The sequence below is a fragment of the Vigna angularis genome, chromosome 9 (assembly GCF_016808095.1).
Source record: "Vigna angularis cultivar LongXiaoDou No.4 chromosome 9, ASM1680809v1, whole genome shotgun sequence".
NCBI lineage: Eukaryota > Viridiplantae > Streptophyta > Magnoliopsida > Fabales > Fabaceae > Vigna > Vigna angularis.
In genome coordinates, this window is record NC_068978.1 from 4,335,875 (window position 1) to 4,363,795 (window position 27,921).

Here is a 27,921-nt window from a genome sequence, read left to right on the forward strand (position 1 = left end):
AAAAAGGAGAATAAAGGAAAGGAAAAGGGAAGAGAAACATTCTGTTTAAGAAATCACGAAGGCCATATTTGTAATACCGAATTACTATTCCAATTTTAAAATGGTGGTATCCCGCTACCTTATTCTATTTCTTTTAGTTGCAATAATTTACAAGGCATGTGTTTGCAGTAACTTTTCAGTGCATGTTTCTTTCCAAAAACCGTGAACATCTTTTATTCTCCCGAAAACTGTAGCATCTGTTTTAAATGAAAGTCATGGAACAAACCTTTCTTATACGTAAATAAATTTATCCTGTCATGTACCATTGTGTTGTTTAATAATCTTTTATTTAAAAACTTATGAGTATCATCATGTCTTAGCTCCTGTATTTGCATTTATTATAAGGGAAAACATGACTTTCCTAATGGTACATGATTGTACGTGAGTCTTAAGGCTTTAGATGCCTTGATTGATCTTCAAACCATATCTTTTTGCCTAATGTCAGATTTTATGACTATATTCCTCTCTCCACCATTTAGTCTACTATACTATGTTCTTTAGTTTACAATCTTAATTTAGTTCACGGATGCACCATGTTTTTCCTCACTGCAGGAATCACAATAGTTGCAGAATCAATAAGTTAGTAATTTATAGTATTCTTTTGGTCATACCTCTGGGTAGCTTGATTTATTTTTTTATTTAAATGATGTTCATTAATTTTGGTGTGTATAAATCTGGTTACATTTATTTATTCATGATAGATAAAATTCTAATGGACTTAATCATTGTTGGAGACATTATCTCACGGTGTAGTAAATATTTCCATTCAAACGAGTGACATGCTATTTCATAAAGTCATCTTATATTTTTATGCAGTAGAAAATGTTATTCTATATGGCTACCGAGAAGGAATAATTATTACTTAATTTTTCCTTGGTACACTTTACTTACTTTCATTCAGAACATGTCTTGATCCTATAGATGTTATTGTTTCCTATTCTGAATTAGTGCAGACCTTATACAGATCTTGCATTTTTTTATAATATTTTAGAAGCTAGCTTTGATGCATCATTCTCATTAACGGGTAATAAATTTATGCTACAACCAGAAATTTGTCGACTATGTATATGCTGTTCCGACAAGGACACAATCATGGCGTATGGAAAGAGATAAAGTTAATTAGTATAGAATTAAAAGTAAAATAGTGTCAAGTAAAATAGTGTTAAGTGTGGAAAAGAAGTTAGTGGTAGACCACTTTATGTTTCTTTGGTATAATAAATTAACAATGGGTCGTGTAGTATTTTTGTAAGAAGAAGTTTCGGGTGTATAGATTATAAAATGGGAGCATGGGACTGTCTTGAGTGTCTTTCTATTTTTTTATTTATTTTAACAATTTGTTAAATATTTTTTTTGTCACTTTAGTATTATTAGTACGTTAGTTTATTTATTGTTCAATATATATTTTTTATAATACTTAAGTTATTGGATAGACTTTATTAAGTTGACAAATGTTAATTGGTGAAAGGCTTTCATGGTAAAATAATAATAATAATAATAATAATTGAAGTGGTTAACTAGGCCGTGAAACCTGGATACTTCTTAGTAAATAGATCTAATAACATTCTAGTGTTTGGAAATGATCATTTAAAGTTGAAATAATTATTAAGATAAATAAATATACATTTCATTATTTATTTATTTTAATACATTAACCTACCAATAACAACGTTATAATTAAATAATTTTATATTATGAATTTATGATGTTAATAACAAACTATATTGCATTTTCTCTTCTATAATAAATTATGATGTTAAACTCTCAATGATGAATATGATGGTGCAATACATAAGGTAAGTGGCCTTAAGAGCTGTACAAGTGTAACATTTTTTTTAAGTATTTATATTAGTTTATATGTTTTAAGGTTGAAGAAGTGAATTAAGTAGTAGGGCTGTGAAGTTACTTTCATTTATTTATTTAATATTATACTCTAGTAGTCCAAATAATTGTGGAGTTATTACTGGTTTATTTTAAGAGAAAAATTATTTAAAAAGGTTGTTAAATTTTTTGTTTGTTAATTTTTTTTATCACAGTAGGTGTCATTGTCTTAATTTTGATTTATTCTCTATATTTTTTTTATAGATTCAATTTGATTCAAAACTTTTAATAAAAAAGTATTTAAAACTAATATATTATTAATTTATGTTTTTTTATAAAAACAAATTAAATAATAAATTTAGTATAAATATTATATTAATATTTATATTAAAATTTAGTGGTTAAAGTCATTATTCATAAATCATGAATTAATAATATAAAATAATATAATAAGGTAAAAAATGTTTTTTAATAAAATATAAATATAATATTTGATAAATTTTGTTTTAATTTGAAATGAAATCGTATTAACCAATTTTAAAAAAAGTTAAGATTAAACTGAATCAAATAAATATATATAGCCTAATTAAAACATTAACAATACACTTGACACTCATACTTATTTTATCACATTTCATAATACTTGTCATTGACAATATTATGTGTCACAACAAAAACCTAATTAAAAAAAACATAAATTAACATGTAGCATGTTGTTAACATTATAGTCAATATTTTTTAAAAAAATATGTAATTAAAATACTTTTTGTAATAGAAATAGAAACCAACTTAGCTCACTAATAACTTTTTAACAAGTATACCAAATCGTTCCAAGTAATATAGAGTAAGTTCAAAGTATCGTTGACTTGTGTAACACATGACAATTCTTCCTTTTATAACTTAATTGAACATCAAAGTGTAAAAAAAAACACAAAAAACTCTTTTTTGGTATTTTTATCAAACAGTTGGTGTGCAAGGAATTATATTTAAAAGAAACTTCATTGGAATTAGGTTTCATGAATCATATGAATATAAAATTCTGTTGAATATTTCATTACTTCATTCAAACATTCACATCAAGGCATACTAGTTCTAATTCCTTAGCAACTACTTCTAAATTAATATATTAAAATGATAATCCCTTAGTCAATTTAATATACAATTTGCATTAAGTCCGATGTTAAGAATGATCAAGTTATTAATCACTTAAGTGCTATATCTACGTTCATGTTCAAAGTTACTTTCCAGTAATAAAAAACATTCAAATAACATTATATTTCCATACAATGATAGTAAATTCAAGAAAGATATATTGAGCAGGAAAATTATAGTGAGTTCATTACATCCAATCCCAACCAAAGAGAAATTTAACTACTCCTAGTCATCTAAAACGTACACATTTGAAGTAATCCCTTGCAACAATGGTGTCTTGATGCCTTGAAGTAGTCTCCAGAAGTTCCTGAGATGTTTTCGTTTCTTTCTTTTGTCCAGAACTTCTGTCCGAAGAAGATGTTTCTGTCGCTCTGTCACGTCTTTTAAAGCCACTTAAATTCATTAATTCGTTCAACGCACATGTACTGGTGCGCTATGCGAATTTTCTTAACTGCTGCACTTTAACTGATGTTATTCGCTCAGCGCACAGGCACTGGTGCGCTATGCGAATTTTCTTCTTCTGGCAGTGCGAATTTTGGATTTCGCTTTGCGAAAATTGGTTGACAGAGTCTAAATAATACACCATTTCCTGTACAATATTTTACATAACAATCTACTACCTATTACAACTTTTCAATGAAGAACAACATGAATAATTACAAGATTGAGCTCATTTATAAGTATAAAAACAACTCTTTTTCACACTTATCAACTCCCCAAACTTGAACTATTTCATGCCCTCATGAAATCACATAAGAAAATGAACATCACAACAGACATTTGACATTTTGATAAAATGACTCTGCACATCAGAATAATCACATGCATTCCCAAATATTTCAAACAAGTATGACATGGTGCATCACTCACAAAATCATATGTGCATAGAATATGAACAACCAGATCAGCATTTATCATTACCCACACTCAAGTGTTTGTCCTCACATGACATTAGAATTGACACAGAACTTCATCAGCTTTTGCATTTCATTTGATTCACACACTTCACACACTATTGGTTAAGTCCAAAGGTCTTTTCAGGTTAAGGTTTGGTTTGGCTAGAAAAATAATTATGGTTTTTCTTGGATTCAAAGACACCTAGTAAGAAGAGAACAACTTCAATTCTCAATCCAATACTCAAATCTCAAAATATATCATTCATCACATACCATTTTCTTTCACAGCTCAACCTTCTTTTTCATTTTGAGCTTTTTTTTTATCACATTTTTTTTATTGATTTTTTCTTCCCACAAACTTGAATTCAACCTTAACCTCTCTAAAAGCATAATACATGTTCTCTTCTAAGGTATAAGGTAGGATATCATCTAATAGGCTCAAGGTGGAAGGAAAAAATTTTCAAGGCTCAAAAGGGTTCACAAATGTATCATGATGTGTTAAGGTTGGTTGTTTGACCAAGTAGCTGTATAATGAATATCAAACAATGCCTCTCTCATCCTTAACCACACAGGTGTGTATGTATGTAGAATCACAATCATGCAAAAGTCAACTCCATATCTAGACAACTCATCATATTTCTTACTCTCAACACATGTTCTCAACTCTCAACAGATCTAGTCATACATACTCACACACAAATAAAAATATATGAAGCACATTGCCACCACAGTCATATGTGTTATCATTTTCAAGAATCACATCAACTTAATCAAGATAATGCATAACCATTAAATCAAAAAGTCACCTGTCTTTACAATTTCTTACAAAAACTAAAACATAAAGATAAAATTAGAAGTAACATATAGAGAAGTGAAATAGAAAAATAAAATAAAAACACAAAGAAATAAGGAAAAGAAGAAACAAAATTGAAGAACATGAGCACACCAACCAACAATTCCAATATGCAAAATGATTGAAATGAATTTCCTAAATAACCTCACTCAGATCCTTCTTGTTGCAAGATCACTTAGTACTCCCCTTTCAGCTGTTGAAATCCCATCCCTAGGATCTTCCAACAACTAGAAACATCTGTAGGCAAACTGCATAAAAGAAATTCAAACAAAAGAGACATACAATTGGCAAAGAATTCCACTTTCCCTGTTTTCTGAAGTTAGAACACTCAGATCCCTCTTGTTGTGCCTACCTAAGTATGACAAATCCTCACCCAATCCCTTGGTGTAAGAAGTCCATCAAACTTGCCTTAAGTTCCAAAATAATGAATCCAAACACACAACCCCATCCCTGGTGATCTGCACATCTGGTTTGATTTAGTTAGTTACGCTACTGAAATCTCATTCCTAAGAACTTTCAATGACAACATCAAGCTCTAAAGCGTACCCCGAGACATGCATTAAGTTCAAACTAAATCAATGGAAAGTCTTAAAAAAACTAAAACCAATTACATACACAACAACATTAAAAAGGAAAATTCACAACAAAGTCTAAAAGAGTCATAAATGCCCAAATTGCCTTGTGTTGGAACACAAGTTCCCGACAACGGCGCTAAAAACTTGATAACTTTTTGACAAGTATAACAAATCGTTCCAAGTAATACAGTGAATAAGTAAAAGTATCGTCTCCCAAGGGACTTGTGCAACACATGACAATTCTTCCTTTTATAACTCAATTGGACATCAAAGTGTACAAAAAAAAACATCAGTTCATTACATCGAATCCCAACGAAAGAGAAATTTAACTACTCCTAGTCATTTACAACGTACATATTTGAAGCAATCCCTTGCAACAATGGTGTCTTGATGCCTTGAAGTAGTGTCCGGAAGTTCCTAAGATGTTTTCGTTTCTTTCTTTTGTCCGGAACTTCTGTTCGAAGAAGATGTTTCTGTCGCTCTGTCACGTCTTTTAAAGCCATTTAAATTCATTAATTTGCTCAACGCACATGTACTGGTGCGCTATGCGAATTTTCTTAACTGCTGCACTTTAACTGATGTTATTCGCTCAGCACACAGGTACTGGTGCGCTATGCGAATTTTCTTCTTCTGGCAGTACGAATTTTGGATTTCGCTTTGCGAAAATTGGTTGACAGAGTTTAAATAATATATCATTTCCTATACAATATTTTACATAACAATCTACTACCTATTACAACTTTTCAATGAGAACAACATAAATAATTACAAGATTGAACTCATTTATAAGTATAAAAATAACTCTTTTTCACACTTATCAGTCACTTAAAAGTAAGGCTATCCAAATAATTAAGTTTTTTTATTTTATGGCACAGAAGAAAGATATCTCCCATATTACTGTATTGGATAAAGTCATCTCCAGTTATGTATGCTTATTTTGATACCAACCAATTAAAAATTAGAAGAATTTGGATGCAGGAATAAGCCAGAGAGAGCATCATCTTTGTAAGTCAACTTCAATTAAATATTTTTAAATTTTTATTTATCATTTAAATTTTTCACAAAGCTAAATATACCAAATCACCTCATTTTCTAAGTTGAATTTTATGAAGTTAATACAAAGATGACCATTTTTATTCGAAATGGTTTTCTCAGTATTAATTTTCGGCACAATATTTATGGAAGAAGTTAATTTTCATGTATATTTTTTTTTTCTTTATACATCATAGACTAATTCAAAGTGTTTTGGGCAAAAATTTTCAAAGTAGTTATTACGTTTTAAAATGGTTACAAAAACTTTATTAAAAAAATAAATGAATTGACGCTTTCAATATTAATAAAATAATTTTTATTTCGATATATTTAAAAATTTATTATTGTTATATTCTTAGTTATTTATATTTGTGTTGAACTCATACTCACATTAATTCAGAAATAATATTTTAGAAGCATCTCCATCTTTTTCATTTTCCTAGGGTTTTACTGGAAAAGTTTCTTCTTGCAATTCTTGGCCATCACATCACCATGAGAGCTAAATTAGTCGTCTTCCCAATACGAGGTAGGAATTGGTGTTTCACGCGAACAATCGATCACTCTATCTCTGCCACTCCTGTTTTCTCTCAATCCCCTTCAACCCTCAAGGACTTTTGGAAAAATGCCGCTACCAAACCCCTTAACGCCAAAGCTGAGCTCTTGGTGGATTTCATTGCCAACAAGGTGACATTTTTTTCTTTTTCTGTTGATTTCACCTTCTGGGGTTCTTGTTTTTAATATCTGGTTCTTACTTCGTAGATGAATAAAGCATGGACGGGCTTGGAGAAAGCCCAAGAGGGATCTTTAAAGAAAAAGACTCATGGGTTAGTTTTGCTTTGTTGTTTTGTGGTCGTTGATGAAGTTGTTTCTCACTGTGTTGATATTGATTTCGAGCTTTTTGCAGCTTGGGGTTGTGGCTCTTGTCGCGGGTTCCGCCTTCGGAGATGTTTTTGAAGTCTATATCGAAAGAAATCACTGGGGTTGAAGTCATATACCCATCAAGGTTGGCCTTGTATACTTGTCTTGGGAAAGTGTTATTTGTTTCGAGTTTAATTTTTAATTTTTATGCAGTAGTGTTTTACATTGTTCAATTCTTCGACATTTTCTTGATATTTCAACGTGAAAAGAGCAGAGGAAAGTGTGGTGTGTGAAGTGAGAGATGAAGTTGTGTTTGTTTTCTATCCGAGACCTTTCATGATGACTTTATCTTTGGTTTTCTTTTTAAACATTGCAGTTATCCTTGTTTGACATAACCGTTCTGCATTACTGTCATATTTGTTACAGTAGCTTGCCAGTTGTTTAGTTCTATCCAATAATCTGCAATTGAAAATCATGTGAAGAGGACAATTTAGCAGAAGTACACACATTGTTTTTCAAGCTTGTATAACAATAGCAATTATAAAATATTTGCAGTTTGAATGCTCAACTTGTTCGTAGGAGACTAAGACATATTGCCTTGAGGTGATTTTTGCTCCTTCCTTTGTGCTGCTTCTTGTGATTTAATTTTAAGTTTTACTATATGTCTACACATGATCTGTTATCTATTTGCAGGGGATCAATTATCCACCGGAAATATCTCTACGGTTCTGTTTCACTAATTCCATTGACTGCTGCACTTTGCGTAAGAATGTGAATGTTAACTACCAATATTTTATTGCTTTGTTACATTCTTTTGTAATTTTGCTCTTTGATATTTATATTCATTTATTTTTGACAATTGATATCCATGTCTTATTTGTGCATGGCAGATTTTACCCTTGCCTAACGTGCCATTCTTCTGGGTTTTATTCCGTACATATTCTCATTGGAGAGCCCTCCAGGTTTGTGCTATATTCACAGTACTTGCCATTCATTTTTTCTATTCTTCTGGGTTTTATTACGTACATATTCTCATTGGAGAGCCCTCCAGGTTTGTGCTATATTCACAATACTTGCCATTCATTTTTTTCTTTTCTGTCATTGTGTTTATATGTCTTTGGACTCTATACTGTTAGTTTCAGTCTTAATTTTCTAATTCTATGAGTAGTTTCTTGTTTTATAGATGTCATATTCTTGTTAAGTTGTAAAATTGGCAAAGGACATTGCTTACTCTATATTTACTTTGAAGCTTACTTTTTTTATTCTAAAAGCTAAATTACTCTAGCTAAACTAACTTTACCTTAGATCCACATACTTAAAAACCATCACTTAAAATCATATTTATAAAGACTAAAATAAATTATTTCAAATATTTATGGGGACTAAAAGATAAAATTTATATAACTATGTTAGAAGTGGACTTTAAGCCTAACTCAACCCCACAAAACCGGCTTGTAGGGTGAGGTTTGCACCCACTTATAAACTATGAGTTGGCCTTATCTCTAGTTGATGTGAGACTTCTAACACACTCCTCTTACGCCGAGGTATATACATCTCGAGAGTGGGATTAGACATTTTTAATGGGTGATCCGATAGCGGCCCGATAGCGGATGGAACAATATGCCCAACAAACAACAAATATCGCTAAGATAGGCTCTAATCATGACTTTGATACCAACTTGAAGAGTTGAGAGAAGATGAAAAGTCTTATATTTTTCACTTAGAAAGCCTAATACAACTTACTACTGTATTTATAGGAAACAATAGTTCTGAAAAGTAGAAGGGCAGGAAGCCCCTAACATAAATATTAATAATAATAAAGGCACTATACTTCAACAAACTATAAGGATGAATGAGTAATTAAACCATTGAATTCCTAAAGTAATGAATATTAAGGGATGTCTGTTTGGGAATTTAACCAGTCAACCCATATACCTTTCAAATGTAGAAAGGTGGTACTATAAATCATGGTGGACATCATTTGGTTTTACAGAAATTAAAAGAGTTACATGTTTGTTTGTTCATAGTTGACAACTGCCTTACCATTTTTATTTTTAATGTTATCCCTGAAATGTCATTCTTGATCCCTAGTTCTTGTTGTTTTGTATAATTTTGTTCAGGGGAGTGAGAAATTGATTGAACTGGTCTCAAACAGCAGCAAGACTTTACAAACACCTACCGATAGAAAGGAAACTGATTCTAACCGTCAAAGCCATCATAATTCACATGATCAAAATTTGGTAACCATTTACACTTTCTGCGCCAGTATTGAGATATTTGGATGTAAGAGTATAATTTCGAAGCTGGTTGAAGACAATATTAGAAATATGTATCAATTATGTTTTGGATAGTCAGTTTAATGTGCTTTGTTGTATCAATTATGCAGTGAAAACTTTTTTTCAAAACTTGTAGTCCGGAATTTTTAGATTTGTGCTAAAAAATGATTTATTTTAAAGGAGAGAATAAATAGGAGTAGTAACTATTGATCAATCTGATTTGACATTAAAATATTGATTTCCTCAATCATAGAATTCTAGAGGACTATTGATCTCTCTTAGAATCTTCTATTTATAAAAATAAATTGATACACATGATAAATAAGGTAACTTTAGATATAATATAATCATGATAGATAGGTAATCATAAACACAATATAATCATAGGGTAAATATCTAACACTTTTCATAAATCTAGCGCTGCTAGTCTCAATTCAAACCTTAGTCTTTATTGTTAATATGTTTTTCTACCATAAGCAAGTCTAATACTAGTTAAGGTTCCTTCTTAGAAAGAAAATATGTTTTTCTTTTCGTAGTGTTCTCTAATCATACTAAATATTCGTTATATGTTTCACTTTTGTTTATTATTATTTCATATATATCAATATCAGGTATTGAGGCCATGCAGAGAATTAGACCAATTGATTCATGTAGGAGAAGATGAGGATGTACACAAAAGGCTTAGTAGACATACTATCATGAAAATTTGCAAGATCTATAGCTTAAATACAACTGATGTTATAAAATACGAGAAAGACAAATCATATATTTAATTCTATTTTACTTTCTTTTTCAATAATAGAATGTAATTTTGTTTCTTTTCAATAAATAGTTTTAGTTATGGCTGTTTATTTTAGTTAGGATTACTCATCCCTGGAACTCAACTGAACAGTTTTTTTTTCACAATTTAATTTTCCTTATGACAACTGATTACCGGTGAATATTTGCATTTTGAATAATGTAACCGTCATCATCTTTCGTAATTCATTTATTTATGTTTATGTATGTATATATTAATATTTGTTTTGGTACAAAATTCTAGCTTAAAAGTTTACACTCAGTTTAAAAATAGTTAATTTATTTTATGAAAGGGTAGAAATGATAATAATAAAAGTAATATCGAGAAACAATTCTACCATCATTATCATATCTCAAGTTGGACAGGCAAATGATATTCATCATTTATTTAAGTATTATTTGTTTTAGAGTTCTATTAATTGTGTTTCACTTTGACTTTTAAGACTATTAAGTGTAAGAAGAACAATTTCTATCAAGCTATTTAATATAATAATGATAATAATATTATAAAACAATTTTTTTACAATATTTATATAAAATCATTTAATGTGATAATTATGAATTAAAATTTTAATAACTTTTAAAGTCATTTTACATTATCTTTTATTAGCCTAACAAAATAAATTTGATTATAACATCATTTTCTTAGATTAGTTAAAATATTTATAAAAATTACTTGTTTTTTAGAAATTATTAAAATTTTAATTTATCATTATTATTACTTTATTTTTGAATTAAAACTAAAGTAAAAAAAAAGTTCAATGTGATAACCTTTAGTCTCTATTTGGATATTTGCTTCTGTAATAACCTTTACTACTATAATAGAAATATTATTTTTGATTTGTTTGTAATTAGTGGGTCCATTTCAATGTTGATAAAATTAGTCTTCCTGATTCTTTATTTCACACGAGGAGTTACATATTAAATTTGGATTTATATAAATAGTCTAATAATTTTTATTTTGAACAGGATAAAATTGGACCTTATAAGTTTTAAAAATATTTTTAAAGGAAATACAATAAAACTTTAATTGTTAAACACCATGTTTTAATATTTGCTAGATATGCAATCGATGATATTGTATCCCAACATTTTGTATTACTTCTATTTCTTATTTACTTCTTTTCCTTCGTTATTTGCTGAATTTAATTAAACAACAACAAAACAAATATTTATTTTTTTATTACATACATTAAACAAAGTTTTAAGTTTGTCTATAATTCGGAATTCATCATAAGACCAAACAAACATAGTAATCATAATATTTTGTTTATTGTAATCTTAAAACTTCAAGTTGTTTTTCGACTTCTAAATTCTATAATTAACACAAATTATATAATTTAAAATAAAAATTAATTCATATTTTATTGAAAATCTCAACAAAAAAATATCGTTGTACAAATAAAAAACATAAGTTTCAAAATATTATCTCTAAGATCTTTTGATATTGACAATTCTTTTTAGTGTATATCTTCTTCCTCAACGCTTCGTTATAAATCACAATAATCATAGATGAAAATCACATATATATCAAAATAGAATGGTAAGCTAACATGAAAATATCAAAATATCATAATACACATCAATCATAATATAACAATCCACTTAACTCTTGCAGTCACGTATCTTAAAACATTATACAGTCACATGTCTTAGAACATTATACAATTACATTGACTATTTCACACAATCCAACAAAACTTGTTATCATTATAACTAATCAATCACTGGTGAATTCAATATTATGATTCAATTTGTAACTCTCTTATGCATCTTTATAATAATTGCTTAGAATCCACCCTTACTTTTTCTCATACTTTACATACAAAGTCAACTTCTCATTACTTTCTTTAAGAGTTTATTTGATAAAGTATATAAATATAATTTTTCACCACTCTCCTCAATAGCTTTCTCAACAAAATTCATTCCTCATACTACTATGCAAAGTTACTCTTCATCACCTTTGTTGAATCACCCGACACAAGCATTAAATTACATATATTCTACCATAGACTCATAAAGTATTATATCAGATATAAACAAAAAGATAAGAGAAAATAAGAAAACAAGAATATAAGTTTCTCCTCTTTTTTATTCTTCACTCTTTCGTTCTTCCAATTCAAAACTCAACCTTTAAACTCTCATTTCTTTCACTTACCTTGATTTCTATTAAAACACTTTCCTAAATTTTGTCATCTCATATATTTATAAGTCTAATATTTTTTTTAAAAATATAATACTTTATTCTCTTAATATTTAACCATATCTAACAATATTTTCAATTTGTAACAATATATCAATATATAATAATGTTAACTAATATACAATAATATTTTTTAATTAAATAGTTATTCATCAAATCATAATTTTTAAATTTTTTAAAATAAAATAAATTTTGAAATTATAAATAATAAAAAAATCACCTTTTACTTAAATAATTAACCATATTTATATATATTTTTAATTATTAAAATTTTAAGATCCCACAATAATCCTCTTGCATATGCATAACCGACATGTTGATGCTATTCATTATTTAAATACTTATATATAAAGATGAGAATTCAATATTTTTATTTTATTTTCACTATTGATAGAACATAAATACTTCCCTCACAAGGTAAAATTATTTTATTTGAGTTCCTAAAACAATAGATTTAATATGAATTTATTTATGTCTGGTGTTTTCCATTTTTAATTTCGTATAAAAGGGGATAGCTGAACCCTTTCTTTAGGTTTGTTTGGCTTCACTTCAAAGAAAACTTTGAGGAGAAAGAAATTCACAATCGGAGAAAGAGTAATCAATGGCGATTGAACACGAAGACGATCTCAAGGACGAGAAGAACCCTCGACCGCTAGATGAGGATGACATCGCCCTCCTCAAAACCTACGTAACTTTCTTTGTCACTCTCTCTCTCTAAAACCCTAATTTCCCAATTTCCCCCTTTTCTCTTTTAGGCTAATCAGATCCCCGTTTTTGTGAGCATCGTATAATGTTCTAGTTCTTATTGTTTTGTTCCATTTCCTATGGCATCCCAAATGAATCGCACGTCTAATCTGCTTTCGACTTTTCTGTTATCGGGGTTCGTTTGCTTAGTGTTTTGGGGGAATCTTGCTGGTCTTGAGCTACTTTCACGTAATTCTGATTCTAGATCATGGGGTCGGTTAAAGTTTGTAGCTTTGAGCTTTTTACTAACTATGGAGCCTGTGAAGTTTAAGGTTTGATCGTGAAAAAAGAGAGAAATAAAGATTTCAATAGGTTTTACGGATGGCAAGAGTTTGGGGTTACTTGTTTTGTAGTTCTTGTGGTAGCTATGTGGTAAGATAATTGTTCATAGATTTTGATATAGATGCTCAAAGTTTTATTTGAGTTTTAACCTTGTCGAGGTAAAGCTTGCATGACTATGTAGATTTATTAGGGGTTGCTCAGGTGCTACTGATGTGTGTGGCGAAATATGAAGTACCGATCATGCTGAGTCTCTTTACTCTGCAATTTCAAATATGATGAGTCATAGTTATGTCTCTCAAGATGTTTTACTTGTGTGTTGGTTATTGATTCCCCTTCTCAGTATCTTCTTATAACTTCTGTACACAGATTATTCTTGCTAATCGTAGTGTATTTAAAATTATAGAGTCTCTGATAGTATTTTTTGGTTTACTCAGGGTTTGGGACCTTACTCCACAAGCATAAAAAAGGTAGAGAAGGAAATCAAAGACATGGCTAAGAAAGTGAATGACTTGTGTGGTAAGTGTAAAGAGTTTAGTTTGTTACTGTATTTCATTATTTTGCTTGCTAGATCATTTTAGTTGTTAAACTAAAGAAAGTTACATCTTTACCTATTTTTGTGCTTGCCTTTCATTATTTGTGCAAAAGATCTAGCCAGTGCACTTCTACTCTTCGTTTCTTTTTTATGGGATAAAAGTGGTACTTAATTGGGTAATTTTACTATTATTAAATTTATCATGTTTCACCCTATAGGTGATGGAATTAGTTTGTGGCTTTGCAGTCATTAACCGGAGGGAAAAAAACTAAAGGAAAGGATTGTTATTGTGTAGATGTTTTGTTTTTGCTGCATTTTTAGTTCGACTGGTTGTGCTAGTTGGAATGACTGAATGCCGTTAACACTTGCATACCTCCTTAGATGTTTGCTTCCTTTTGCTATAAATAGGAATCAAGGAGTCTGATACTGGTTTAGCTGCACCAAGCCAGTGGGATCTTGTTTCTGATAAGCAAATGATGCAGGAGGAGCAGCCTCTTCAGGTGATTATTATTTTTATTTGGTAGAGTTTGCTCTAAAGGGCTTTTAGTATCTGTGAGAATTGCTAATTATGGTTATTTGTTGATTAGGTGGCACGATGCACCAAGATTATAAATCCAAACTCTGAAGATGCTAAATACGTTATCAATGTGAAGCAGATTGCCAAGGTGCCTATATTTTTATTATTTTAACAATCTTTTCAATCTGATAGTTGTTTCTTTCAAGAAGATTTCTGGCATCTCTTGTTGCTAAAGATATGACATGTTTTTCTCTTTCGGAGTTGCCAAGTTGGGTCTAATATACCTTCTGCCTTGATGTTGACAGTTTGTTGTTGGGCTGGGAGACAAGGTTTCCCCCACTGACATAGAGGAAGGGATGCGTGTTGGGTATGTATCCTATAAGTAATTTGATGCAAGAATGTTACCTTTATAGAAAAGAGGAACACGTTAGCTAGCTATGTTGTGTGCTAGTTGTTTGACCTTCATTTTATCATTGCAGGGTTGATAGAAACAAATATCAGATTCAGATACCTTTGCCTCCAAAAATTGATCCAAGCGTCACAATGATGACAGTTGAAGAGAAACCAGATGTGACATATAATGATGTTGGTGGATGTAAAGAGCAGATTGAAAAGATGCGTGAGGTAAGTCATTGAAACTTCACTTATCATCGTACATTATAACTGTTGTGTGGCACTAAATTTTTAATTTCGTTGCAAGGTTGTTGAACTTCCTATGCTTCATCCTGAGAAATTTGTCAAGCTTGGGATTGATCCTCCAAAGGGTGTTCTTTGTTATGGTCCCCCAGGAACTGGTAAAACGCTTCTGGCCAGGGCTGTGGCTAATAGAACTGATGCTTGTTTTATTAGAGTTATTGGAAGTGAGCTAGTTCAGAAATATGTTGGCGAGGGGGCTAGGATGGTTCGTGAACTATTTCAGGTAAAAAAGCACCAGACCTCTTAGATTTTGGTAATTCTTTCCATGAAATTAATCATTTGCCTAAAATTTTCTCTTGTAGATGGCTCGTTCAAAGAAGGCTTGCATTGTGTTTTTTGATGAAGTTGATGCAATTGGAGGTGCACGATTTGATGATGGTGTTGGTGGTGATAACGAGGTTCAACGCACCATGCTTGAAATTGTGAATCAGCTCGATGGATTTGATGCTCGTGGAAACATCAAAGTTTTGATGGCAACAAACAGGTTGGTTCATTTTATCAGTAGAGCATCTCAGGATTATTGTGCCAGTTTTGTCATAATCATGATGCATTCCAAATGCCCTTTTAATCCTTTTTAATTGTAAGGTTATATCCCTAAGTGGCAGTTTTGTAAGGAAAAAAAAGTCAAATCTAGGTTTCCTTTGCAACTTCCTTTGCAAATGTTACATGCTTCTGTGGATAATTTTCTTCAATTTTGAACTTTAATCGCTATTGTAAGCTTTGCTTATCGTTAGGTTTCTTTGTCCACAAATTCCAGGCCTGACACTCTAGATCCGGCATTACTACGACCTGGGCGATTGGACCGTAAAGTTGAATTTGGCCTTCCTGATTTAGAGAGTAGGACACAGATATTCAAGATACACACCAGAACCATGAACTGTGAAAGGGATATCCGATTTGAACTTTTGGCTCGGCTATGCCCAAATTCCACTGGTATGTTATCTTTAACTTTTTCATCATCAATGTTTCTAGGATCAGTATTCAGCAAGTCTACTTTCTGGTCAAACTTGTTCTGGTTTGAGAGATTTTTTGGTATCTGACATTGTGAACCTGAATTATTTCTAGACATTGGTTTTCTCATAAATACTTTTTATCGCCTCATCCAGGAGCTGATATAAGGAGTGTATGCACGGAAGCTGGAATGTATGCTATCCGTGCCCGGAGGAAGACTGTAACAGAGAAAGACTTCCTTGATGCAGTAAATAAAGTCATCAAAGGATACCAGAAGTTCAGTGCTACTCCCAAATATATGGTCTATAATTGAGTTATTCTTTCGTCTTCTTTTCCCCAGACTATATTAGAACGTACAATCTTTATTTTCCCCCGAGAAAATTGAAGGACGTGTAATTCTTTATGTGAAACTCCTGTTTGAATGCATCCTTGCTTTTCCTTGCCTTTAAATCCAAAATTGAGAACAATTGTACTTATTGTTAATGCAAGTTTTTCGTTACTGGGGGAAAAACGATCCTCGTCGTGTCATTTGTATGAAGAAATTTATTTGTTAGGAAACTTGATTGTAGTTGTTCGATGAAACTGTTGCTTATTATGAAAAATAAAAACAATGGATCGTATTTCAGTAGTTCAGATTAAAATAATACGCTGAAGTCATTCATTTTTAATGATTATTTCTGTATATTATTCCTGTAAACAAGAATTGTTTTCGCTATATAAGAGACAATGGAAATGCATTCTGTGGTATTTAAATTATTGAATAAATTTATGTCTTCATCAATTTTTATTAAATTTAAATATTTTCAGCATTCAGTAACTCAAGCAAATTAAGAATAAAATGAATATCTAACACTTTTTTCATCTATTTTTACTTTAATTATATAGTAAATTTAATATATGTTTTTCCATTTTATTACCGTCATAGTTTAAGAATGGATACTTTAATTATATAGTAAATTTAATATATGTTTTTCCATTTTATTACCGTCATAGTTTAAGAATGGATTATCAACTATTCAATTGTATCATTATCTTTAAACTTAAAGAAAAGCATAGAAAATGTTACAGCAGTAAATAAAAGAAATGAAGTGTTTTAAAATACGGTAAATCAAAACTAGTTACATTTATCGATGAAAGGAAAAACGATAGCATGGGAAAACATTACATCAATAAATAAAATAAATGAAAAGTTGTAAGATATGAAACAACTTTGGTATGAAGAAATATATTGCAAACACCAACATGATGAGAAACATCTCTATCTATAACTGGTCAACGATGGCATTTGATTTTATAACGTTAAAATAAGCAGCAGTGATAAAAAAATATGTGAAGTGTAGCGTATTCATTCCCCATGAGAACTGTACAAGTCGCAACTGAATTATTGTCCATTAGAAGCAATCATTCAAACACTCAAATAATTAAGAAACACCACTAGTCTTTTCAAATTAGTAAACTAACATCCCATGACAAATTGAGAACATGGTTTGGTAGAGGAGTCAGATGGAAAGATTAAGCAGTGGAGGTAAATGAGCCCAACATAGGTTGAATATTTATTCAAACTAACACAAAATATGATTCCTACATGGCAACCATCAATTTATACCGAGCTTCAACTTGCAAAAGGTTAAATTATTGAAATTTATACGACAGATGAAAGAAATAGCTCAGAAACAAACACCAACAGGTGTCTACATTCAAAAATCACAGGTACAATCATCTAACTTATAAGGAAAACTGGCTGAACGAGGGGTTAAAAAAAGAAATGATAAAAATCTGAAGAATATTATTTTTCTTTTCTGCCATTCTATCAACACAAGGCTTTTTTCCCATTTACATGTCTTGTGATTCTTGGTTATCTCCCCCTCGGTTGGATACTCCTTGATCAGTTACAAACGTCGTCCTCTTACTCATGTTAGTTCGCTGCACTAATCGAACCAGCGCTTGAACCACTTCTGACATAGGTGGTCGGAATTCCGGCTCCGGCTGCCCCAAAAGTAAAATCAGAATAACATAATAACAAGTCAATACATTGAGAGTAAAACAATCCATGTAATGATAGTGTAAAGAGACTTTACTCTGCCGTGTAAACACAGTATCATGCATTTATGTTTCTTGGCTTTTGTAACAACAGTAATAGAAGTCATACAAATAATAAGTTCTAATTGGTTAAAATGTAGAAACTTCTACACTATACAATCTTCCTATTAAACTCATGCATTTCAATGTTCTTCATCTCTAAGTGCACCCCACTGCCTGAGCAACTATTATTGATAGGAGTTCATGTAGATCGCCAAAACAAGGATTCCTTGGCAATTTACTAAATAAAAATTTTCAATCAAACAAAGTTGACATTACCTGAACACAAAGAGCAATAACATCTGCAAATCGAGAAAGAGACTTCACAGGGTATAGTCCTTCTAATGCAGGATCAACCATTTTAGCCAGAGCATCGATATCATGGAGTTGAGGTGTTGCCCATCGAACCAAACCCTGCTCAGACCTTGGCCTTGAGCTGTAAAAAGTACGTTTTAACAACTATGCATGAGTCCATTTATGTTTTGAGTGAATTTACATGTAAAAACTGTCACGTTAGAAGGTATATCAATCTTTCACCTATCAAATGGTTTCCGTCCACTAAGAAGTTCCAACATGATAACCCCAAAACTAAAGACATCACTCTTAAGAGTGTATTGGCCAGACATGACAACTTCGGGAGCTTCATACCCAGATCCAGAATTATTGTTCAATACCTGAACATGAGAGAAAAGGTTAGGGCTTCTAAACCTTTTAGTATTAAAAGGTCCGTGGAAAAAAAGGAGAAATATCATTCAGTAAGAGAATTGTCAGTATTCTTGCCAATGACATGTATTCAATCTTGAGAACATTGTACCTTTTAGGATAATTAGTTTTTTACATGGTATTAGATTCACCATGATTGAGTGGTCTGAAATTCAATTCTTCTTGGTTCTTCAGAATTAGGTTAAATTTATTTTTTATTAAAATGATGGCAATAAGGTTCAAGCTTATGACTTGATGCCATATTGTCTACGCTTTAAGTGAGGGTGGCTTGAGCATTGTCTACGCTTAAAGTGCAAATATTGAGCCTCCGATTAACAGCTTAAGCTTTTAAAAGAGACGAGTCTCAGAAACAGGCTAGGCAACTAAAGCCAATGATTAATAGTGCAGAATATTTTATACGTCCAAACACTCTCTTTCCCTAATTGTTATAACTTGAGCATGACACGAGCCAACAAATTACAGTTTTAAGTAAACAAAGACTTCAAAACTGGAAAGTGAGAATGAGTGGTTAAACCTATAAAAATGAGAAAAGTAGCAAAAAAGAGTAAATTAAACTACCCTTGCCAAACACCATAATGTTCAATTATAAACACTAATTCATAGCATAAAACCATAAAGTACCAACAAACTAAAAATCACCTGATTTGCATTTGGAATATAGCTTGCCAATCCACTGTCAGAAAGATGAGGATTGAGATCTGTATCAAGCAATATGTTGGCTGACTTTATATTCTTATGAACAACAGATGGTGAACAAACTTCATGAAGATACCTAGGAAAAACGTAAATAGAGTTAGGTTGTGGTTTCTCGGCAAAAGTATACATTGATGCTTGAAGTCTAGCTCTGTGTTGTCTTGTATTAGGTTTTAAACTTCTACTAGTAGTAAAAGCCCTTAATTTCTTCCCCAAAGTTGCCACAAAAGTCCTTTGGACTTACAGCTAAGCAGCAGTTTCTTATTTGATGATAGTGTGTTGACTAAAGATCTGATGATGTATAAAATTTAAATTAATAGATAAATTTTATAACCTCAATCGATTTTATCCTATTTTTTCATTTTCAAATTTGAACATAGATTTAGTAATTGCTATACATAAAACCACTCAAAAGATTTCAAATTAAAAACTATTTCTTGTCAGTATATTGTAGTCTATTAAATGGACAAGAGTTTTATCCCAGGGTAGGGTGATATGTTAGCATTGTCCAGACTTTAAGCAAAAAAAGGCTCTTGTACAACAGAACATGATAATATAAAAGCATGCATAAGCCTTCACGTAACAACTAAGCTTTTGGGATAGTTGGTTCTAGATAGAGCAATAATCTAAACATTTTGACCTTTTAGAAAACAAAGATATGGTTACAAGGATCTATTTACAAAGAGAAAATGCACAAATTTATGAAAAATGAAAAATATCAAACCAAATAAGACACAGGTGAGCATGCAAAAGTCAAGAAAAATGACTCAGGAAGAAATATTAGAGAGAAAGAGGATCTAAAAAGTGAATAGAAAACTGGATTCAGTAATGAGAGTTAACTTTAACAAGCAGCTAACTTACTCTAAAGCACGTGCAATCCCCAAGGCAATCTTCACGCGTGAATTCCATATCAATGGTTTACTATAGTCGTCAGGTAGGTGGAGGAAGTCATGCAGTGATCCGTTTTTATGAAACTCGTAGACTAGTAAGTGCTGTCCATGCTCTGAACAATAACCTACAAGCTCTGTCACATTGGGATGGTGCAAATGGGATATGCTTGAAACCAGTTCCACAAAATCATCAGACAAATCATTAGGAAGGACAGAGGAATCTATCTTCTTAACAGCAAGAACCTACAACATTTGCAGAAGAAAAACAAGATCAAAACCATCAATAAGCATATTCATAGATTCTAGACACAATCTACAATAGAAAATCCTTGTCATTTATTGTGGTCTATATTGGTTGTACATGTGTCATATACATGCAGCAGGACTTCTCAGACGTTTTCTATTTTATAATTGTAAAACCATAGGACTTTCTATATGCATCAAAAAGACATACATTCACGTGCTTTTATAGAGCCATTCCTAGGAAAATTATGTAATGTGGTGATGCTATTTAGGAATCATATATCTCTGCCTCTGGGATTGGATATGTGCAAAACAAAAAGGTAAGGAATACCTTTCCATCATCAAATTGAGCTCGATATACACGTCCAAAAGACCCCTCACCAATAAGTTGATCCACACTGAAGCTTCCAGTAGCAATCTGCAGGTCAGCTACAGAATAAGATTTTACATTTGTAGGAGCTGTGACGTTCTTCTTCACTGTAGTGGGCTTAATGACAGTGGCGGGCTTCACTGAAAACTCATCCTCGTCAAATGATTTATGGCGATCAAAAGGTGGAGGTTTAAGACTTATCGGGGCCGTAGGTGTATCAAATGTATTCAAGTCAGTTACAGATGAAGTTTGCAGGGCATTCATTTCTGCATTATGACAGATTAATATGTCAATTTCAATCAGAACATAATGAATGCGGAATGACTTAGCAGCTAAAATTTAAACTGAAAGCATTAAGACAAAGCAGTCACATCCACTAGGAGAAAGAAAAATGTCGTTAGCCCAGTCATTTTCTAATTGGGGTTGCAGTTTGGCTCAACTAATTAATCATAACAAAAATATGCTTTCTCTAGTCTAATCACATCCATGGTGCCGAGCATGCGTTGGTCCCTGAAAAAGGTGTTGAAGTAAATGCCACCAACTGGCCTACAGTTAAAAAACAGATTATCTTCTAACACTATAGGTTAAATCACCAAATTCATATATCAAAACCAGAATTAAGTACTTTATATTTAAGCATATCTGCCAAGTGCCAATAGAGAAGGTAGCTTTAGAATGAAGGATGAACCTAAGAAAATTGAAATTCTATGAATACAATATATACAAGTGATCTAAAATAAGGGAGACCTTATATAATAGAATAAAAATGATTTTTCAATAGCATACAAGAATAACATGCAGACCATGATGATGTGAAGTATGAGGAGCCAAGGGTTGATTGTCAAGCTTTTCAATATCACCAGACGACTTTTTAGATCTTTTCTTCACCAGAAAGAATGCCACTACTGCCGCAACAACCAGGATGGAGATTACTATTCCAGCAATGCCACCACCTCCAATACCAGATTTTTTGCCTCCATCGTCACTTGAGCCAGCATCTGATGGGGTATGTCCCCCAGATTTGTGATTTCGATTTCTTGGTACTACTGGAGGTGTCCCAGGAGGAGGTGGGGGTGCAGGTCCTGAGCTCCAATCATTACCATCCTTTCTGTCATTAAATTTGACCATTTTCAAGATTTATAGAATTTATGAAAAAAAAATTATTCTTGGGAAAAGGTGCTGATAATGACAATGCTTACTGCAGGTTTATGTTATTCAATTGTTGTGGTATCCAGCCTGTAAAATGATTATTTCCCACATTCCTGAAATAATTTTAAGAATATAAATTAAACCGAAAAGATACTTCTTTAGAAATATACGAAAGAGCATTCCAAGCAGATATATGAAACAGAAACACACAGAGTTTCCAGAGGCAGATTAGCAAGGACATTAATGGTGCCTGTAAACTGGTTGTTTTGCAGATACCTACATATTAGTAAACAACTCAACTCAGAATGCAATCAATACCGTGTAAACATAAGCAGAAAAATGGAAAAAAAAAAAGAAAAAGAAAAGTCAGACATTTACATGGTGCTTATGCTAGAAAGTGAGCTCAAAGTCTGAGGCAGGTCACCTGTAAAAGAATTGAATGAGAGATCCCTGCAACAAACAATAGATATTATAAACTGGCCCTGAATTGTCACTGAAGCAATTCTAGCATACTTTAATTTGAAGATTAAACAAACAAAGCCTCCTTTTTTACTTTTGAAAAACATGGGTTTTTAAATTAACAGAAGCACATGTGAAATATAGTGTAATCAGTGTATAGAGATAAATAATTGTTCTGCAGAAGAATAGCATAAATTGTCCTAAAATGGGATCAAAAGTAATATTGTGAAATTATCAAATGAACAGGGAAAATAATCCATAGCAAAAAGCATAAAATCTCAGAATGAAAAAGAAAAAGATCACTATTTTATGGTTAACATAAACTTGATAGACATTTATACTTTTACATAGTTGAAGTGCAGGAGCAATAGGAAATCTCACAATGTAGAGAGGGAAGAAAGCTTTTGGAAATCAACATTAAGTGCTTGCTGGAGCTGATTGTGACCGAGATTCCTACATTAAAAATATTAACTTAGAAAAAATGTAGTTGCTTGTGAAGGAGATTTATACAATAAGATGTCAAGAAGAAGTCAAGATTGTTTACACACAGGACAATAAGCGAAGCCTTTTGAGAAAGAGAATAAGGGATCTGCCCATTGAAATTATTATTGGCAAGATTTCTGCATCCAAAGTAACAAGAATGTTAGAAATTAAAATTATAAAATAAAAACAACAAAAAAACAAAACAAGTAGCAAAAGATAATAGAAACATACAAGTACTGCAGACTAGGAGGAAGTTGGTACGGTATGGAGCCACCAAGATTATTATTACTCATGTCTCTGCAGAATTTTACAAGGTCACAAGAATAGTAACCACGATACATATAAAACAAGTTAAATGATGAATAACTTACAGGTTTGTAACCGATGACAAGGATTCTAGCTGGTAACCCAAAGATCCAGAAAGTGAACGACCAGGTAACTTACTGAAACGAAGTGAAAATAACCAAATAATGAATCAGATGCCACAGCACCAAAAGCAATAACAATCAAGTCATATCAAGTGAAAGGGAGAAGATTGTGACTTCACATCTCTGTGACTCGATTGCCAGAGCAAGTGATGCCTTGCCAAGACTGTCCACAAGGATCTGCCCCATTCCAATTTAGCTGAGATGGTGAGTTCATACTTTGAAACATAGCCCTCAGAGCACCAGCTGCATCAAACATTCAGAAAAAGATAATTGCCAACCCCAGACATGTTAAATAGAAAGTTGTATGAAATATTTCTATTAATTTAGTGTCTTTATCAATCACCACCATCCTTTTTACATATCTAAAGATATAAAGTACTTGCCAACTATTGAAGCTATTATCATAGCATTTACAAGTATATCACTTCGAACTTACAAGCATAAGGTAACAAATTAAATCATTAATCTTCAAAGCCCAAGTTCAGAAAATGTTCACATTGAAGAATGGATTATTTGAGATGCTGACTTTAATCCATTAAACATCAAGAAAGAAGTAATAATTAAGAAACTCAGATTCATTGAGGATTCTTAAAATGATGCACTGCAATCTGATGGGCCGAAATACATGATACCATATTAAATTAATGCGTGAATGGGAGTTCACTAGAAAATAATATTACTGACTACAGAGAATATGAAGAAAATATATTCACATATATATCACCTAGCCACCAACCAAATCAGAGTAAATATGAAAGGATTTTAAACCATCACATGTTTAAATTTACAAAAGTTTATTGTTGGGGGTTTAGTAGAAATTTAAACATCATATGTTCACCTTGCAAACATTTATATATTTTAAGTGTCACGAAGCAGAGCAAGTTGCTGGTTAAGTACGCAGATGTGGATAACGAAAGAAGAATAAATATATTATAGGATAGCATCAGAAAAGAATAATACGATGAAAAAACCAGTAAAACAAGCTTATTTAGTCCATGCACGAATTCTCAAATCCTACATTGAGAGCTGGAGACAACGAGACTTTAGTGATTGGTATATCAGATATTCCATACAGCTCAAGATTGAATCTAGCATGACAGTGGAATTGTTTCAATCAATATGTAATAATTCAAATCTCACTGAAACCTATTACAAATGGAGAGCAGCCACAGAGTGGTGAGCTTAACAGCCCAAGATATCAGTGACACGAGGTCTAAGTACTTTATTAAAATTTTTACATACCCCCGTAGGGAGATCAGAAACAACATTGAACTGCAATATGTGTAGCTCAATCTTCTCATAGAATTTCAAGGTTTCAATGCATTTGATATCACAATAAAAAACGGAAAAATCTGAACATCAAACAAACGACACACAAATTATCGAAGACAACAAGTACATGGTAGCGGATTGAAGTCGAAGATTAAGGGTCCCACTCAGCTGTCACAAGGATGAGTGGATATTATTCTAACTTGTTTTTCCTTTTTCTAAAAACTTGGAAATTCGTTCAACTGTAAAAATAAGAAGAAAATATAAGAAAACAGGAACCGTATTGTTGCACCAAATTCCAGATGTTCAATCAGTCCATATTCATTGACAACATTCTCTACAGTGAAGAAGTGAGAATTGCATCAACCGGCTACATACAGACAGAACTCACAGCTCAAACATCGCTGAAAACAAAAGGAGAAAAAGTACCAAAAAAAAAATAGTCCTTCCATTTGCTGAAATCATTGAGTACCAGTGTCATTCAGGGCAACTAAAGTAAACAAGTGTCACTCAAGAGATCAGCTGGAAAACTTCACAATGGTTTAAAAACCAATAAAACCAGACACAAAACATAAGCCAAATCAAACTAATCTGATGATGAATTGGCAGAGCTGTCCATACAAAATGATAGACAATCAAACAAAAACATCTCAGCAATAAGGGAAGAAAGCAGAGAAAGAAGCAGTCGTAACTAACAGTAGCATAATGCAACACACAGAGGGAGTGATGAAAATTGCAAAGCTGAGAGCGAGATCAGAGCACACACTAACCGTCATTTGAATCTGTGTCACCATCAATGGCCAAAATGCAGGTGCTGATGAACACTAACAGCACCAGCCTTGGATCCAACACCATCTTTCCTGTGAATCAATCTTTTCTCGAAAATTCTTTCAACCCAGAAAGCAAAAAGGATGTGCAATGAACCCCTTTTTGCCAATTTTTAATTTTTCGCAAAATTAATTATTAGTGATGGCTATATATGTTGCCACCATTGCCCAGTAAAGCTGGCAAGCACGAATCGCCTTATCACATTATTTTGGAAATTATTTATTACCTTCCTTGCCGTCATGTCTAATTAAGGAAATAAATTATTACAAACTTATTTTTCAATAAATAAAAATAAATATTTTACTCCATTGTTAATCTTTGTCCTCTCTTTTTAATTAACCTATGATATCTTTTCTCATTTCCTTTATTGAATTAAGAGTATTATTTGGTAAAAATAATTAAAGAACTCGTTTATTTCTCCTCTCTGTCTTTTTTTTTTTTGCTTAATTTTTTTTCTATTTTTTAGATCACATTGAATGACTAATTCATAAAAACTGAATATTTTTAAAGTAACTTGCTAAATTATTAGTATTTAGGAAAATCATATGCCGAAATAGCTGCTAAGCACGAAATGATACAAAAATGTTTTTTTTTTTATAAATTTCAATTTTATTTAACAAAAAATGTTTTCAGTAATTATAATTTTAATTGATTTTGATCTCTAATCGTGTTTGAATAAAAGAATTATTTTTATAGTAAATTCTACTATACTATTATATTATAACTTAAAATACTCTCCATAAAGTTTGCAAAAAAATAAATAAATATTTTGATTTATATCTTACTTTTATTATTTTTATTGACATACCAATTTCATGAAACATGGGCATTATCATGATTAATTGATTATGATATTTTGAAATGTAATGCTAAAATAACAATAAATAACGGATTTTTCAAAATAAACAATGCAATATGAAAGTACTTTAAGAAAACAGTAAAATTATAATAAATTTTATTTTATATAAATGCAATAAAAGGTAGAGTTAAACAGCTATTAGTTATCACATGAAAAAAAAAGAGGATGAGTCTCACAAAGGTTTATAAACAATCCAGTAAATTTCTACATCGAACAATTATAATATAGTCAAACATACCTTTAAAGAAACATGCAATTAAAAGAAGAGTTACAATTAATTTACAAAAAGGAGATAAAAATAAATAAAAGAAAACACAAATATATATCCAATATGTGTATCCTATAAATAAACAATACCCATCAGGTTTCCTTGTTTATAATAAATTTATTTTAATTTTATATCGTTCTGATATATACCAGATGTTTATCTACCTCTAACTAAAAAACTATTATTAATGTAATTAAAAAATTATTAAAACGAAAACAATAATTAACTAAAAGAATAGATTTATAAAAACAAAAATAAAAAAATCTTAAAATAATATATTGAACTAATAATATATATTTTTATTTACTTCTTTTATAGTATATTTGTTTTGAGTATAAGATTGATCATCGTCCTAAAACATTCTTTCACACTTTTTTTATTATCTTAAATGTTTTTAGTTAATCTTCTTTTTTCATTATATCAATGTCTAAACTTCAAACCACATAAATAAATATATGTTAAAAATAAATTAATATTCAAATTAATAGTCTAAGTTAAAATAAAATTTTAAGTTCACAATAAATACAATCACTTTCCTTTTTCGTTAACAATGTACCTAAGATTAAACTATAACCGTAGCTTTAAAATAAAATTGATTTTAAACGGTGTGACTCATTTCTCGTAAAAGTGTACTTCTCTTTTATTATTACATAAATAGATAAATTAATAGTTTGTTGGTTGAAAACAACTCGATTAAGTCGCAATAAATTTGACAAAAAATACGAGAAGAGGCACACGTGGCTTTTATGATAACTCAAACAAGAGAAATTTAATTACTATTAGCACCGCCAACAAACAACAAATACAACGAGACATTTACCAAAAAGAAAATTACAACTTCTTCACTGTTGTAAACTAATTAAATTAATAAGCATTTCGCGATATATATTATAAAAGTATTTTTGGATAAAGTTTTGTTTTAGAAGTTTATAAATTAAAAACAATTAGGCGTTGTAAT

At 31.2% G+C, this 27,921-nt stretch overlaps 3 protein-coding genes across 3 annotated transcripts; 2 read left to right on the forward strand and 1 right to left on the reverse strand.

Moving 5' to 3' along the window:
- Positions 1-6,750: 6,750 nt before the first annotated feature.
- LOC108346961 (uncharacterized protein C23H3.12c) lies at positions 6,751-10,355 on the forward strand. Its single transcript, XM_017586038.2, has 8 exons — positions 6,751-7,049; positions 7,125-7,189; positions 7,270-7,368; positions 7,779-7,826; positions 7,917-7,986; positions 8,114-8,185; positions 9,344-9,463; positions 10,111-10,355. The coding sequence occupies exons 1-8, from the start codon at positions 6,858-6,860 to the stop codon at positions 10,270-10,272; spliced, it is 828 nt and encodes a 275-aa protein (XP_017441527.1). The 5' UTR covers positions 6,751-6,857; the 3' UTR covers positions 10,273-10,355.
- A 2,627-nt stretch (positions 10,356-12,982) lies between these two features.
- Positions 12,983-16,733, forward strand: LOC108347637 (26S proteasome regulatory subunit 7). Its single transcript, XM_017587021.2, has 10 exons — positions 12,983-13,188; positions 13,961-14,042; positions 14,467-14,558; positions 14,646-14,723; positions 14,881-14,942; positions 15,055-15,199; positions 15,276-15,494; positions 15,574-15,755; positions 16,029-16,204; positions 16,378-16,733. The coding sequence occupies exons 1-10, from the start codon at positions 13,102-13,104 to the stop codon at positions 16,533-16,535; spliced, it is 1,281 nt and encodes a 426-aa protein (XP_017442510.1). The 5' UTR covers positions 12,983-13,101; the 3' UTR covers positions 16,536-16,733.
- A 1,152-nt stretch (positions 16,734-17,885) lies between these two features.
- LOC108347585 (protein STRUBBELIG-RECEPTOR FAMILY 7) lies at positions 17,886-26,003 on the reverse strand. The gene is made up of 16 exons (XM_017586928.2): positions 25,779-26,003; positions 23,859-23,982; positions 23,683-23,754; positions 23,543-23,608; positions 23,377-23,448; positions 23,210-23,281; positions 22,748-22,819; positions 22,580-22,645; positions 22,420-22,482; positions 22,024-22,328; positions 21,182-21,486; positions 20,579-20,850; positions 19,664-19,796; positions 18,839-18,975; positions 18,581-18,737; positions 17,886-18,208 (listed from the first exon to the last, which is right to left on the reverse strand). The coding sequence occupies exons 1-16, from the start codon at positions 25,861-25,863 to the stop codon at positions 18,056-18,058; spliced, it is 2,154 nt and encodes a 717-aa protein (XP_017442417.1). The 5' UTR covers positions 25,864-26,003; the 3' UTR covers positions 17,886-18,055.
- Between the last annotated feature and the right edge of the window lie 1,918 nt (positions 26,004-27,921).

Bases quoted from the DNA above. Each gene is read 5' to 3' on its own strand.
- LOC108346961 (XM_017586038.2), top strand. From the start codon at position 6,858: ATGAGAGCTAAATTAGTCGTCTTCCCAATACGAGGTAGGAATTGGTGT. The intron at 7,369-7,778 runs GTTGGCCTTGTA...AAATATTTGCAG, and splicing joins GAAGTCATATACCCATCAAG to TTTGAATGCTCAACTTGTTC. The intron at 9,464-10,110 runs GTAACCATTTAC...TATCAATATCAG, and splicing joins ATTCACATGATCAAAATTTG to GTATTGAGGCCATGCAGAGA.
- LOC108347637 (XM_017587021.2), top strand. From the start codon at position 13,102: ATGGCGATTGAACACGAAGACGATCTCAAGGACGAGAAGAACCCTCGA. The intron at 13,189-13,960 runs GTAACTTTCTTT...TGGTTTACTCAG, and splicing joins TCGCCCTCCTCAAAACCTAC to GGTTTGGGACCTTACTCCAC. The intron at 15,495-15,573 runs GTAAAAAAGCAC...TTTCTCTTGTAG, and splicing joins TGGTTCGTGAACTATTTCAG to ATGGCTCGTTCAAAGAAGGC.
- LOC108347585 (XM_017586928.2), bottom strand. From the start codon at position 25,863: ATGGTGTTGGATCCAAGGCTGGTGCTGTTAGTGTTCATCAGCACCTGC. The intron at 22,483-22,579 runs GTGTGTTTCTGT...AAATTATTTCAG, and splicing joins AATCTGCCTCTGGAAACTCT to GAATGTGGGAAATAATCATT. The intron at 18,738-18,838 runs GTGAAAGATTGA...TACTTTTTACAG, and splicing joins GGACGGAAACCATTTGATAG to CTCAAGGCCAAGGTCTGAGC.